The sequence below is a fragment of the Xenopus laevis genome, chromosome 7L, assembly GCF_017654675.1.
Source record: "Xenopus laevis strain J_2021 chromosome 7L, Xenopus_laevis_v10.1, whole genome shotgun sequence".
Lineage (NCBI taxonomy): Eukaryota > Metazoa > Chordata > Amphibia > Anura > Pipidae > Xenopus > Xenopus laevis.
In genome coordinates, this window is record NC_054383.1 from 76,773,634 (window position 1) to 76,790,660 (window position 17,027).

The 17,027-nt window shown below is 36.9% G+C and overlaps 1 protein-coding gene across 6 annotated transcripts in view; it reads right to left on the reverse strand.

Annotated features, from left to right (window-relative positions):
* pknox2.L (PBX/knotted 1 homeobox 2 L homeolog) overlaps window positions 1-17,027 on the reverse strand; it is a 381,764-nt gene that overhangs the window by 52,835 nt on the left and 311,902 nt on the right. For all 6 annotated transcript variants that reach the window (XM_018225718.2, XM_018225720.2, XM_018225715.2 and 3 more), the window contains one exon: window positions 14,057-14,245. In XM_018225718.2, coding sequence (XP_018081207.1) covers window positions 14,057-14,245 — 189 coding nt within the window. The remainder of the gene's footprint in view (window positions 1-14,056; window positions 14,246-17,027) is intronic.

Genomic DNA, 17,027 nt, shown 5'->3' on the forward strand with positions numbered 1-17,027 from the left:
TTGAGAATTAAGAGGAATTGTTGATCCTGGAAGTATTTAAGGAACCTGAGCCAACATCTATGGTATACGGGCCATTCTAAAAAGGATAACCATTGCCTTTTACATACAAACAGTGACTGACTCTACTAGAACACAAAAGACGTATGCCATGTACAGAGGGACTCTGTAAGAAAGATTTTAAAACACTGGGGAATTGTATTTAACAACTGAGATTTAAGAACCCCCTCCCAAAGTATTGTGGTTTATTGTTGCAGTTCAAATCTGATAGACATATTAGGGTTTTTTTTACAATGGCCAGGACACTAGTGCCAAATCACCAAACACCTTAGTGCTCAATAATTCAGCACTTGCGGTTTTACTTCTGTCTGACCTCACCCCAAAATTTCTGCTATAGTGTAGGTTAACTCAGCACCCTGTGCCCTCAAGTGGTTATTGCCCACATACATTTGTCCCCCAGCCTTCCCCTTATTAATATATTGCTGCTGAATGCCAGGTGTACAGGGAAATTGAAAAAAAAATAATAATTTGCACATAAGTTCTCACAATGAGAAAAAGTTTCTTGGGCATTTTTGCATGAGAAAATATTGCCACAAATAATATTAAATGCCAAAAGCCAGTGTTTTCATACCTAGCTAAAAAAAGTGGGGGAAAAGTAAAAAATTGTGGGCTATGCAAGGGGATATTTATTATTCACAATCCCATTGCCTTTCCAAAACTCTATGTAGGAATGCTCTCCCAGATCAGATTGAGTGTACATCAGTATAGCAGCACCATATGAAATGCCTCGAGAAAAATACTACATAGAATTATATGCAAATCAGTTAGTCACTGACCAGGATTGTGAACGACAATGTCCAACAATCTGGGGGTTTACAAAAGATTCATACAAAAATTAAGCATGGGGCTCTAACGTAATCCCTACCCAACTATAAAAATAAATGGATCTTGCGTAATATACTTACATAAATAGGGTTTAATTAAATTACTATGCTTTTTGTAAATATATATACATATATTGCAACATATACAACAGTATGCAACTATTGCGCATTTGTGTATGCCAGGAACAGATAGCATAACAAAAACCCTCACAAAGTTTCAATAAACAACAATACAACAATACTGTTTTATACCGTTATATTTTTCATGGCTACTTAGACTACTGTCTGTGTTCTTTGTACTATTTACTGAATAGAATGTACTTGAAGACACTGCTTGCTCATAACCTAGGCTGATAATTGTGGTCAGCTAATTTAGTATTTCTTTCAGAACTCTTTGTGTGGCTTACCCACACCAACTGTTACATTAGTAAGTTAGTTGCAGTACCATGTTTTGGGCTGGTTTTCATCATCAGGGATTGGGCATTGTGTTAAACAGAATGAAGGGTTATTGCTTAAATATACTGGGAATTACTGCAAGAGAACCTCTGGTAAAAAAAACTGGTGCCTGAATACAAATCTTTCAACAACAATTGCAATGCACAAGTCCAAAGCAACACTAGAAGGTTCAGAAACGCAAAAGCAAATGGTCTATAATGGTCTATCCAAGGCCCTTATTTTAAAATAATTGGCACAGCCAATGTAAACAACCTACAAAAATAAGTCAATATCACTTTATATAGTCTGTAAAGCTGATATGTTGACAAATACTTACTCAATAAGACGGTTTTTATGCAAAAGGTTGCTCTACAATCTATGACCTACTTTGCATTGTTATGGGCAGATTTATCAAGGGTCAAATTGAAAATTTAATTCGAATTTTCAAGTTTTTGTATGGCCAAAACTGTCAAATTTGACTAAAGAATTCCTAAAATTCGATTCGAGTTTTTTTTTAAATTTGTATTAGATTTTCGAGATTTATCATACTCTGGCCTTTTAAGAACTCTAATTGGACTATTGGCCACCTAAAACCTGCCGAATTACTGTTTTAGTCAATGGAAGACGTCCTGGGATCAATTTGGAGTTCTTTTCAGCCCTCCTGACATTTGAGGTTGTTTTTTGGAGTTTTTGTGTCGATCCTATTCATCCTAGTTTAGAAAATTTGATTCTTTTTAATAAATTTCGACTGATGGTTGAATTTTGAGTTCATGGGAGTTTATGGGAGTTTTAAAAAACTCCCATGAATTTGAAATTCGACCCTCGATAAATCTGCCCCATGAGTTCTAGAGTAGGGGCAGAACTACTACTAGAGAAACGAATTCAAAGGAACCAGTCGATGGTGGATTTTTACGTTTTTGAGTGAACAAAATCAAAACTGAGTAAAAATAATTTATACCATTTATTAATATTAATGGGGGCTATTAACATAAACAGACTTACCCATGTATTAAAACTTTAACTATTAAAAATTAAGTTAGTTATTTATTTTGTGTTTTTCTTCTTTTTCCAATGAAATGGGTGGGTTTGCTAATAATGTCCCACACTTAAAAAAGGGATCCATCTCAGGTGGGAGGCAGTCATTATGTTTAAAAAAAATCATTTTACAGTAAAGCCATGAATGTTTTCAACAATGCTTTGAGAAATCAGGTAACTATCCATATGGACACTTACCTTGTACTGTACGTGAAACTGGGAAAGAAGTGTTTCTCAAAGCATTTAGTGCCTCCGTTAGGCTTCAGATCGAGGAAGTGGCTATGTATCAGTACACCCTCCCCCTGGCTTGGAAAGCAGATAAGAAAATAAAACTCAGAGACAATCCTACAAAAGAGGGGCTTTGACTGATCCTCTTGCTGATGCAAATTATACAAATAGGAAATGCAACTCATTTTCCTTCTAAGATTGTGGGAACTTTGGGGAAGGAGGCCATAAACTACTAGTCTTGTGTCTCAAGTCTATTTATGCATATTGAGAAGCACTTGTTTCCCAGTGATATTTTTGATGTAAACCAGAAAAGTAATGAATACCTAGAGCAGTTTAAAGCAATGTTTAAAGCAAAAAAAAGGGTGTTTATTTAGCTTTACGCATATTGTGTCACTATATTTTATATACTGTTTATGTATGTCAAATATTTTACTTTGTGTTTAGAAACATTTTAATAGAAAAATGGCCTGGGTCACCCCAAATAAACAGCATGCTTTTTAGAGTAATAGGATATCCCAAAAGAGTGATGATGACTTTTCTATGACAATATTATTACTGCTACATTTACCAGCTGCTACTAAGAGCAATACTGGGTTTTGCATTCTGAATGTTAATGTACAAAATTCAGGAGAAGGAAAGTCTGTTTGCACTTGGGGGTGCCAAATGTTAGGTAGATTGTATTGACTTACCTGAAACCCTAGGCGGGTGCAGAAAACTGCCCGGGGTTTTTCTAGCGAGCACCACAGAGCGATCCTCTTCTGGCATCTTAGAACAAAATAGCTGAATTTTAAATTAAAGTTTGGCTTTTTGTTCTACTGTGCATGCGCAACCTTGTGAACAAAGAGGAAGCAGGAAGATCTCACCGTGGTGCTCACTGGTATAACCTGGAGCCAGTGCAGTTTTCTGGCCCGGGGTTTCAGGTAAGTCAATAAAATCACTTGGGGGTGCCTAGCATTTGGCACCCCCAAGTACAAACAGACTTTCCTTCTCCTTTAAGAACACAGACCACATTATGACATAGAAAAATGATATAATGTTAAATTATCTTCATTTGTTAAATTGTTGTTGTTACATTATTGTTCAACACAATGCAAGAATAACACAAGAGTCCAAATCCTATGTATACCACATCACTGGCAGCTTTTGACGTGCTGGTCTGAAGTGTTTTGGCTAGAAGTTAATGGTGTGAAATATCTGCAATCTGTCTAAACTATACCAGTACTGTACTTCCAAATGGCAGGATCTGTTGGCTAGAGACAAAAAATAGAATATCTACACATGCAGCACCCAGCATTTGTTCCTTTGCCTGGTTTAAAATACAGGAGAAAATAAAAATAATGGCAAGTACACCTAAGGCCTTATCTGTAAACTTAATAGAGGAGAGGCTCAAAATCAAGAAGATAAATTTGCTGAAATATATAATGGAGCAGAAGGGTTAAAACAAGAAACATTACATCCTATTTTGAATTCAAGCATTTTCCTTAGATAACTCGTTCACTGGTCGTGAGGACTTTTTCCACATTTAATTATGTGCATCCAACAGCAATAAGCTTTGTAATAATAGGAAAGTCCTCTGCAAGGGGCTAACATGCACTGCAGCTCCATCCCCCTTCCAAGCAACTGGCTGAAATATTTGTTTTGCCTTCTACAAAAACTAGATGACTTCACAAAAAAATCCATCCCTTAAGTTGGCTAGGGACATGTTACTCATGCAGAAAGAGCAGGGCACAGCTCCAAAAGGGGAAGGGAGCCCCAGTGAATTGGCAGGAGCTGCTCTGTTATGTTGTTGGTTGGCTGTAGGTCTGCAGGTCACCAATTTCTATCAGTCATCGCCATCTGTTCCTCAGTGTAAACTATATTTTTCGGTATGTGAGGCATCTTAACCCTGTTAAGGGCTATTGCTTTTGCATTGTTGCCTTCTCAGAGACTGTCAGGGAATTAAGTTATGAATTATTCTATTTATGTTTATAGATTCATAACACACATCTTTTGGTGTCCTAAATCTGTGTGCAATATTCCATGTAAAACTGTTCTGGGATGGCTGCAATATCAGATGTATTTTACTAGTCTCCCTCTTTGTGAGGTTTATGCTGTGAGAAACAGATGCATGGGGATGCAGAGATTTCAGCACTCATTATCACCATTATTGAGCTAGATTCCCAGTAGTCCAATATAGGTTTGGGGTGTGGGTTTGGTGGAAATGAAAGAATAGGTTACATGCAGGGTTGAGTGCTACATATTAAAGACCTTCTTATAGGTGCAATCCACTGAGTTACTTGTGATAAGAATGGGGTTTCCAGTGCCTCTGACAATGACTGTTCCTTTGTAATTATTTTCTAGTGAAGACTTGTGATGCTGACACATTCTACCATAGAGTAGCTCCATGCCATTGGTTAAGGGACCAGTGTTACCCGCTTAGGGGGCTGCATGTGTAATGAACTCAGCCAGTAAATGTATGAATGTGATTGTTGAGCTTTCACTCAACTGGTACAGTCAATGTCCATATTGGAGTAGTCTTTAAAGGAACTGTTCAGTGTACCTGTACAAATTAAACTGGATAAATAGATAGGCTTTGTAAAATCAAAAATGTTTTCAATATAGTTAACCAAAAATATAATCTATAAAGTGAATAGATACGATGTCTAATGTAATAGCCAGAACACTACTTTTTGCTTTGCATCTCTCTAACCTGTTACCAGTCGGTAACCAGTGACCTGAACGGGGAGCCACTGTCACAACACTGTTCATTTAGATTGCTTTAAAATCTGACCTTCATGCTAAGGATCAAAAGCAAACTAACTGAACAACTATGGTCCATGTGGCCCCCTTCAGGTTGCTGACTAACTAAGTAGTGAGGGTAGACTATCAAGGTTGGGGTTGTTTTCTCTGGAAAAAGGCGCTTGCTAGGGGACATGATTACACTTTACAAGTACATTAGAGGACATTATAGACAAATAGCAGGGGACCTTTTTCCCATAAAGAGGATCACCGTACCAGAGGCCACCCCTTCAGACTAGAAGAAAAGAACTTCATTTGAAGCAACGTAGGGGGTTCTTCACAGTCAGGACAGTGAGGTTGTGGAATGCACTGCCGGGTGATGTTGTGATGGCTGATTAAGTTAATGCCTTTAAGAATGGCTTGGATGATTTCTTGGACAGACATAATATCAAAGGCTATTGTGATACTAAGCTCTATAGTTAGTATAGATATGGGTATATAGAATTTATGTGAAAGTATGGAGGGGTGTGTGTATGGATGCTGGGTTTTCATTTGAAGGGGTTGAACTTGATGGACTTTGTCTTTTTTCAACCTGATTTAACTACTGTTGGTAACTAACTATGTAAGAGTTAATGCAAAGCAGAAAGTTGGGTTCTGGCTATTACGTTCACTATAGCCTTTATAGAAACATTGCTTGGCTCACTAACTATATGGAAACCATTTTTCTATTTTGCACAGCCATTTTTATTTTTACACTGAACTGTTCCTACTGCTACTGTGATTTCAGAACATTTTGATGACAGATAAGTAAAACTGTTGTTTTCTCACAGCATGCAATAACTTTAGGTTTACTATAACATTTTTTGTTTCCTTTCCTTTTGTATATTATCTTTACTTGCTTTTACAGCCTTGCCAAACATATTTTTATAAGAATATAATATTCAAGTCATTGCTAGTGATGGGCAAATTTATTCGCCAGGCGCAAATTCGCTGCGAATTCCCGAGTTTCGTGCCGACGAATAGATTTGCGAAACTGCCGTGTCCAAAACTAGATGCTGGCGGCGTTTAGTGAATTTTTCGGTGAAGCGAAACGGGACAAATTCGCCCATCACTGGTCATTGCTTGACCATTTTTTCTCTGAACAGGTACATACTGTATGTGTATTGCAATATTATTAGAAAGGTTAATTCCTCTGCTAATGTATTTTTACGTTTAATGCCAATGGTTAGGAATTGTAAGACCAGAACTCTGCCTACAGGGAACAACACGTTTTTAGCTTTTGTGATTACAAATGCCAAAACACTGGTTATAGATAATAATACGTATTCTTGTTCTATATACTTCGGAAGCTGGACCAGGTTTCTATTTTTCTTTAAGTGTATGCCAGCATGATAAAATATTTTTGTGTTTATTTTGCAAAAAATCCATTGAAGTTTTCAAAATGATAGTCAAGGGTCTGTGTATTACAAAATTCATCAGATCCAGAAATATACATGTAAACTGCTCTTCTCTGTCTTTTTATTTTCACTGTGCAATAGGTAGGCTTTTTTGTTGTGGTCAACAACTTGAATTTCTAAAACAGCCTTGTTCTTTTTAGTGTTAATACTAAGCATTATCTTGCAGTCTTCTACATAGATCCATCTATGGTAATCCTTCAGATTTACTATGTATATGATGTTTATTATACATCTAATACACTAGATCTATGTATTTAAATATCAGAAATATAGAAATAGCATTTTTCTGTGTTTGCCCGTTTCTCTTTCCCTTCTTTCTTTTTCAGTATCTCTTTTAATATTATTTATAGTTGTTGTTCATAAAATATTCATCATTCCTATCTTAGACATTGCAAAGTGAGCTTCCACTCAGGGCCAGCCAAGGTATTTTGGCCCCTAGGCAAGGGCTTCAAGCAGTGCCCCCCCACCCGGTCCTGCATTACCATTTCCCACCTTACCATTCATATTGTCTCCTGTACCAGCATCCATCATGTTGCCCTATGTACCTCTGCCAGAACCATCATTAGAGCCGGGCCAGAACGGCCAGACACCGACTGGGAGTTTGTGCATGCGCAAATAGATGCTTGCACGTGCAATGCGCGAATGGACGCACATACACAAGCGGACAGTTGGCCAGAGAGGGGACCAGACTAGGCGGCAGAGGTAAGTACCTTGCGCCCCCCAGCTTTGCGCCCTAGGCACATACCTACTCTGCCTACCCCTAGTTCCGGCCCTGCATGTCATATTGCCCCATTTGCACCTTTTCCAGCATAAGCCAAAACATCCATCATAAGTACTCCCAATCGTACTTATGCCAGCAGCAGCCACAAAAATCCATCATATTGCCTCTAATTTGTACCTGTGCAGGAGCCAAAAATCCATCATATTGCCCCAAACATCTGTGTACTTGTGCCAGCAGCCACCATATTGCCCCATTTACCTGAACCAGCATCAGCCAATCCCTCATATTGCCACCAATCTGTACCTGTGCCAGCAGCAGCCAAAAACCAGGGTTTAAAAAACAAGAGAAAATCCCCTTAAAAGTGCGCCCTCCCTCATGATTGCACCCAAGGCGGGCACCTAATCTGCCTGCCCCTAGTTCCATCCCTACTTCCACTGCAGTTGCTGCTGGCATCCAAAGTGATAGGTCATAACTGAGACAAAATTGTATGGCTTTGACTCTGTTCACAACAGCCTTTTGCAAATTATGAAGCCAGGGTCAGAACTAGGGATAGGCAGAAGAGGCACTTGCCAAGGGCACAAAGATGTGGGGGCGCTAGGCAGGTTCCTTTTCAAAGTTTTCAGCCTACCCCTAGTCCAGGTTGCTTGCTCCCCTGCTGCTCTCGCCCCCTCCCCTCTAGCACTCTTCCCTCCCTCCGTCACTCCCCCTACCTATCTCCCTCCCTTCCGTGCCCTTGCCCTTCATTACTCTGCCGTGACTTCTTATTGCGCATGCAGATGCAAAAAGTCCTGAGTGTGTGCATGTGTTCAAACGCTGGGGGCTTGGTAGCCGACTGGGTGCCTAGGGTGCACTGTCGGCACGGCCCAGCCCTGGATGAAGCATTCGTTATTTGCATGTTTTGGTCTCATTGACTTTTCTATAATATTATTAGTGCCTCACTACAAAATTTTTTTTAGAATAGTGTATTCATCCGACAGATCTAAAACCAGATCCAAACCAGAGGGTAAAACTAATATTGAACACCCAGTTGAACATTTGATCATAGCTGATGTAACTCAATACTGCTAAAAATATGTACCTTTAAAAATTACATTTGACTTTCTCTCAAAGCCTTCAGGGTTTTGATGTCAGATATGATATTGCATAAAACAGCTCATATGTAAAACCCTGTTGCATGTAAATAAACCATTTTCATAATAATATACTTTTCTAGTATTATGTGCCATTGGGTAATCATAAATAGAAAATTGCCATTTTAAAAAATAAGGGCCGCCCCCTGGGATCGTACGATTCACTGTGCACACAAACATTCCAAACAAACCATACTTGTTAGGTCACATTAACAGACAGAGTTCTGTCTTTTGCCTCAACACTTCTTCCTGTTACAGTTAGAGTTGAAGTATTTCTGGTCAGGTGATCTCTGAGGCAGCACAGAGACCATCATGAAATGGTGGCTCAAGGCAAGAGATGTAAAAGGGCAAGATTTACTTAAATATATAGACCAGTTTGATAAGATTCTTTAATATGGCACTTAATATGATGTAAACTATCTGTTGCTTAAGTGTTTATTTGGGTTATAGTTTCCCTTTAATGTAGAATTTGTAAACTCTACTGATACAACTAGAGTCTCATGTAGCTCTATCTCCTTCTTTGTAAGGGATGACCCCTACCTGGAGTCATTGGCTTACTCATACATTGTGCCAACATAGGTGTTGTATTAGGATGTGTTTAAAATTACATACATAGGATACATGTTAAACTTTTAAGCTTTAAATTTAAACTAATACATGGACACATAGTTTTATCAGTTTGTTAATTGTTGAGTTCACAAGGGGTTAATCACTATAATAGGTTGCTTTACATATTTAAACACATGTATTACTTCCTGGCGCTATCCTGACAACAGTCCTCAGTTGAAACTCATAGATTTGGACATGGAGAAATTAAGATTGGTGAATTTGTTAATACATTGTAGTCAAAAATGCTTCCTATTGTGTGTGTGTGTGTGTGTGTGTGTATATATATATATATATATATATATATATATATATATATATATATATATATATATATATATATATATATATATATATATATATAAAGATCTGCTATTGAGAATGCTCAGGACCTCGTTTTTCCAAATAAGAGGTCCATCTGGAATTTGGAGCACTGCACCTTAAGTCTACTAAAAATGATTTACACATTACATAAACCCAGTAGAATTGTTTTGCCACTGATATGGAATAATTCAGCTTAGTTACCACCAGGTACAAGCTACTGTTTTGCTTTACAGAGAAAAGGGAAATCATTTTTAAAAATTAAAATTATTTGCTTATAATGTATGTGAGAAGGCCATCCTGTTATTCAGAGCTTTCTGGATAACATGTTTCCAGATAAGGGATGCCATGCCTGTATCCCATCATATTTACTGTGTATCCTTTTACCTCTATCCTATAGTTACCCAAGTTTTAAAACCATTATTGTGTTTGAATTGGCTCTGAGTAACAGTACTTCTTAAGGATACTATGTCCTTTTGGTTTATTTACTAACAAAGGGAATGCCCCCCCAGTGCAGTTACCTGTAGAACTCGCATACCGTCTTTCAGAATTCTACCTGTAGTAAACTGATCATACGGCTAATAGTTGCTAGAGGTCACTGCACAAGGGCTTCTGTCACCCTCTCATACATTGTAATGGAGGTTTTCTCAAATGACTGCAACTATAGTGAAACAAGATGTGATCAGGCACTACTAGCCAACTTAGGAGCCAGCCAGTGAGAAGCCACAAGAAATGGGGCCGAGGATTGCAAACAGATTTTATAAATGCATGCATTTTGTTTTAATAACTAAGCCAAAAGGATAGGGTTAAATAGCACCATACTACATGTTGATAGCATACCTTAAATTATGATTATACATGATAAACACATTTTAAATGTCACACTCAGTTCTTCAGTTACTTAGTGCTATAATTACATGCCTTGTGTTTTAGGTATGATCTCTGAATGTGTTAAAAAGTTTGGGAGAAACATGGGGACTGGCATTACAGAGTATATATATATATATAAAAGGAGACGGGTGTTGTAGTCTCTAAGAAACAGATTTTTGTTACATTAATTTATTTATTTTGCTCTGGTGCTAATTTTCTGATATGATCCACAGATCTTTGTGAGACGTAAATCCTCATTACTTTTTCTGACCGATGCATTCTAATTAGATCAACACTTAAAAAAAAAAAAAAATCACAATAGCCACAGGACAGCTTTACATCTCATTAACTTCTCACTTCTTATTTTCAGCAAAATTACTGATAAAAATGTGCCTCTCCATTTGCCGGAGCTCACAGCCTCATCGGCTCATATCTAACATCTCTCTTGTCGCCCTGGATGCAAGTCGTTGCCATGACGACCTGCAATAATAGAACCTAATAAATTACAAACGAGATGCTCGTTGAGCAATTATTGTTCTCCTTTATGCAAGTTTCTTGCTAATTTTGCTCATAAGGGAAACCGCAATAAAGCACGGAAGGAATAATAAGTCTATTTTCAGAAGATATTAGCAAACAAGAAAAAAAAAATCCATTTCTCCCTGTCTTTTTTAAGAACAGTGATTAAGTTATTAGTTATTGCAGGATGTCTAAATAAGAGACCTTTTTATTCCTTTGTTTTCATTTTTGAAGCTTCGATGCGTTTTTTTTCTGCTACAGCTACAAATATTTTTAAGTGTAATATAAAATGGCTAACAAGACTGAAAACATTCCTTACACATGCCTCCGCATCTGATAACAGGCATCAAAAACATTTTAAAAATGCTTTTTTCAGACTTGTATAAATGATTAGTAAATCAAAAGCTTTAAAGGCAACAGCCTTGAGAAAACACACTTAGACCAATGAAATGGCAGAGTATAAAGATTTTACAACACATTCTATCAATGTCCAGTTAACCGCTCAGGTCCCATGCAAGTTCTTCGATGTGGAGATTTGGAGGCATGGTAATCATTAATCAACAGAAATGTTCTCTTCAATTATAGGAATTGTTATTCACCGGTTGTTAAGACGTCACTCAATACATTGCAGTTTTGTAGAGCAATCAGGAACAAGTCAGATAAATATATTTCTGATGTTTAATTGAAAGGAATTTGGGATCAATTCAAAGAGAAAAGTTTGGGGTCTTGATCAGGCTTTATGGGGAGCCAGGAGGAAAATGAGACCTAGAGACCTTTGAATGAAAATGAACAAATTTGTTTTTCAGAACTATAGTTCCCTTCCATAATTATGGAACAGCATAATATAATCCATCCTGATAAGGAATTGTGGACAGTTATATTGAATTCCCCTTTGATTAGGGGGCAAAAGAAGGTTTTTTTCTAGTACAGACTTACCCAATTAAAGGTGAAGGAAAGGCAAAAATTACTAGGGGTTACCAACAGTTAATCACTCCCCAGTTAGTTTATTCACTTACCTGATACTCCTGGCTGGTGCTCCTGTCAGCAGAAAACTGCCCTGGCCATAGGTTCTTTCAGTGAGAACCACAAAGAGATCCTGTTCTTGCTTCTTTTTTTTCATGTAGGGGTGCAGTTGAGTGTAAAGCTAAACATTAACAAAAAAACATCTTTTCTATTCTACTGCACATTCATCTGCCCTGGGATTTTGAAGAAAGAAGAAGTGGAAGAAGAGAATTGCTCTCTGGTGCACATTGGGATGCACCTCAGGCCAGGTCAGTTTTCTGCTAGCCACTGGGGGTGGCCGAACTTTACACTATAATAAAACTAGTTGTTGAGAAACAATTAACTTAGGGTAAGAAAAGATAACTACACATTTTTGTAATGGAAAAAAACCCATCAAAACCTGATGTCAGTCATTTTCCTCAGAAGGAACATAGATATGTAGCCATTGACCACATACCTCCTTTGAGGAGAGGTTGAGAGTCACTGGAATTTTTGTTCTAGAGAGAATGGATGGAATAAATTGAATACTTTGGCTGTCCAGGATAACAGTACTCATCTTTGCTTTTTAAATCAACAAAGTTTTGAGCTGTTTAAACTTAATTAATTTAATTAATTTTATTTAACTGTTATTTTAGGGATTGCTACGATTGTTTCAGATTAAGAGGCTATAAACTGATATGTATATATTATATAGGTCCATTAATGTATAGGCAGTTTATTTTGACATCTCTGTGCATTTAGGTCAGTTCCTCTGTGGTGTTTGGGAGGGTTTGAAATTTTCAGTGAAGGTTGTAAATTTTTGAGGGGGTCAGCCCATGATATTATGTATTTATTATAGTGGTGTTAATTGTATCGGGGCCTTTGACCCACTCACACCCTAACCCGTCCCTTCACCACGTGCACTTGACCCTAACCCGCCCCTCCACTATCTGCACCTGACCCTAACCCAGTGCACCTCCAAATTTATGGACCGCACTACCCTACAATGACATCATGGAAGGGGTAGGACCATGCAGGCACAAATCTACAAAAACCTTTGGTTTTTTGCCAGACCAAATCTATGTTTTTTTTGCCATGAGATATTTGTATATGTGTATGTATACAGTAAATGTATGTATAAGTGTGTATTGATATGTGTTTTATCAGTAAAAAACTCTTATGTGAGTCAAAATAGCTGTCCTAAAAACTAGTTGTTTCTTGATTTTGAAACGTTGATGAGAAAATAACAGATAAAATGGATTTTATACAGATGCAACATCAGATAAGCTATTAATCATAGGAAAACAAAGGATTTTGCAGTTTGTTAGTGCTTGAGTTAAGAGAGGGATATTACACCTTGATATGTTAAGTGAATGCTTTTAGACCAGAATATTGTGTAATAGATTCCTTTCTATACAAGAAGTCATTGGTAGGTAACTGTGGGAAAATGAAAATTAGTGTATCAGAGGAGAATATGGAAAATGCCTATTGAACGGTGAAAGGTAACTTTTTAAATATTGCGTTTGGTATATATTTTTTAAAATGGGTTATTTTGGGGCATAAAAAATTAATAGGATTAAAATAATTAATTGGTAATGAAGTGAGTGCATGTTCATGACAACATGACAAATATGAAACCATCTATATATGTAGATTGCTTAAATAATATCACCCTTATGAGTACTCTCTTCTTGTTTCTCCATCGCTTAAGTGCTTTTTCCTCAAATAAATGCTGTTTTATTTAACTCATTTACTATGTTTGTTACTATATAATTGATTTCAGGTCATGGGATCTGTTTTCTGCAAACTTGTTATCCAGAAAGCACCAAATTTTAATCAAATACCTAACAATTTTAAAATATAATTTCCATTTCTCTGTAATAATAAAATAGTACCTTGTACTTGATCTCGAATAAGTTATAATTAATTCTTATTGGAGGCAAAATAATCCTATCAGTTTTAATTAATGTTTAAATGTTTTTTTGTAGACTTAGAGACCCAAATTACGGAAAGACCTCTTCTTCAAAACCCAGGTCCCAAACATTATAGATATTAGAAGTTACCTCGGAGTTCCATGACCTTTATAAAAACACTCGGCCTTCTAAATCTGTTGAGCATAAATCTTCAAAGAAATGCAAAAGGAATGTATTTCCTCACCTGTGCATGTAGGCTGTTGGAGGGCTGGTTTGGGGAATACGGTCCACCTAAATCATTCCTGAGCAAATTATCACTGTGCATTTTGGTTTTTAGGCATGTGATATATCGGTTGCAAAAGTCCTTACACAACTCGTTGACCTTCTCCAGCTCTAAAAGGTGGATACGTAGAACCTGGATAGCCTTTACCATCTGAAAAAAAAAGACAAATATAAAAGGAGCTCTAGTTTTGAAAAAAACTACTTTACCCAGTACTTACTAGTACTGGAGTGTACATTTTAGAAGTCTGCAGTGCAGTTTTTTAGTTGTCCTGTTATAAGATGTGGGCAAGTTACTGTGTTCATATGAGATATACTAATTATTGCTGTGTTAATGTTTACAAATAGGCATAGAGTCGGGGCAGGCAATTACTTTCACTTTCCATTCAGCACTAAATGTCACTGTACTCCCCACATTCCCCCTTCACCGTGTGTAACCAGGGCATGGGGGTTGGACATCAGATCCCCCATTCTGGTGTCCACAAAATGGCTTCTGCCTGCTTGCTATAATAATTGATTCACAGACAGAAGGAAACAAGTTTCAAATAATATTTATAGTGTTTTTTTTACAGTTATAGTTTAAGTACATTTTGCTTGACTAACATGATAAAATAGGATTTGGAATATTTTTTTTGGGTGAAGGGTCCCTACTTTGCTTACCCCTAGTTCTGGCCCTGGTTAAAACATATTGGCACATTGCTAGTTTATTTATAAGGGGATTGTTTTAACCAGCACTTTGACTATTTTAATGAATGGGGTTTCCAGATAAGGGATCCCTCTATAATTTGGATCACCATACCTAAAAACTAAATTTAAAATGATTTACATTTTAAATAAACCCAATAGGATTGTTTGACACCAATATGGATTCAAGCAGCCTGGTTAGGATCAAGTAACTTTTTAAAAATGATAATTAATTGATTAAAATGGACTCTATGGGAGATGGCCTTACCGTAGTTCTGATTTTTCTCCATAAAGGGTTTTCAGATAAGGGATATTATCTCTTAATAATAAGGGACATAGCTGGGTTAATATTTTCAGTTTGAGTATGGAAATTATTGGGATTCAATGGATGAAAGACTCCAAAATGATGGGTGAGTTAGCAGTAAACGTAATAATTAATTAAGTAAGGAAGGTTAATAGAACCGAAAATGATCCAGAAGACAGACACTGACATTGCTCTTGCGTTTGATTAACCTTACAAACGCAAGAGCAATGTTCAAAGTGCAATTTGGTAAACAATTTGGCATGGTGCAGGTGCAGTGTGAACCATGGAATTACATCCACCTTCAAGTTGGTGGTTGTTCCAGGGTTCCCCTAATCCAGTAATCACAGTTGTGCACTATTTGGAACAGACACAATGGAGCTGAGGAACAGAGGAATTGCAATAGCATCAATGCATGCCCATGAACCCTTTAACATCTAGAAGTTCAGTAATTTTTTATTATATGGTATTACTGTTTTTTTTAGTGCCAACAAGGAAAAATATGATACATTAGCAATAGTTAAATCTTTTTTTATCATAGTTATTAGATAAAAGCACAGCTCCTCTAAAAGTACTGAAAGCAAAGTGGTAAATATATTTTCAATAACAGCAAATTGTACCTATCCTGTATAAATCTATGGAGCCTCTCTATTATTGTGCCATAATTCTTTCCTCTGAAAGAGACACTCCATAGAAGAGCATAAGTGATGAATTGCTTTCACTGAATAATCCCATCACAAGGTGCAGCTCCTCCAATGTAAAGAAAAATGTTTTGGAAAGAGCATCTTGTGAATGTCATAGTAAACACACAGATTATGTTTGGCAAAGTGATTTTCCAGGCTTTTATTCTGCTGTGCACTGGCATCTCTATGTTTTCACATAACAGTCAACATGTAAAAATTGCTTCCTATAAAATTACATCTTAAAAATGTATGAACTCTATTGGTAAAAAACTAGATATAATTAAAAAAAATTTAAAAGTCAGTTCAAGCAGAACTTTTAGCTAGGATGCTAGAGATTTCAGAACAAATAAAGCTTTTCAGTGCTGTAAATGCAGAGCAAGCAGCTAATGGCTGGCCAGTTACTTAATTGAATTTAACAAAGAAAGTCAACCAACATATTTCCCAATCTTCGGTTCTATGATACAGTATCAGCTTGGAACTATATGAAAATGTGAAAATCATAGTAATTATTGCATAATAATTGAACAGCCTCCATGTGAAAAAGGAGACTACACAAACATATATAGAAAACATAAATCTAATTAGTAAATCTACACCATAGCACACATTTTATTGCTGTTGGAGGATGCACCTCCGGCAATGTCACTGACATCTCTTCACTCTACAGACACAAAGATGGTGATGGGAAACTGCTGCTGGTGGGGGAGCATTAAGATAATATCAGCTCCAATACAGGAGCAAATTGGTGCAAACTGTAGTTTAATCCTCCTGCCACTACCATTGGCTGATTGTAGGTCTGCTTTATCCTGGCCCTGAGTACTCTGCCTGTTTTCTGGGCTTTTCAGGGAAAAATCTGAAAAATTGAGCGATTCGTGAAAAAATCCAGAAAAAGTACGATTAGGGTTTTCCGCTCGATTATATTGATTTTTTACCCGATTAAATCGTACTTTTTTAATAATAAATAAGATCCAATTGTAGATTCTAGTTTGGTCGGACTTTTTGTTATTTAAATACTCCGATAAATTCGGATTTAAGAAATAAGGCCCTTAGTGTCAACCTTACCGATCTTTCCTTTCCTGGAGATTACTTGTTCCATTCTTGTGTGTGATACCTGTACAAATTAAAAGAGCAAAGCCTGTCCTGTCTGTACTCAAGAACATTCAAACCTGTTTGGTGTCCTTTAGTATAAGAATTATGCTTTTATACTTTTTTAAAGTTACATTTTATTATTGCCAATCAGGATATTAGTTAATATTTGCCTACTGCAT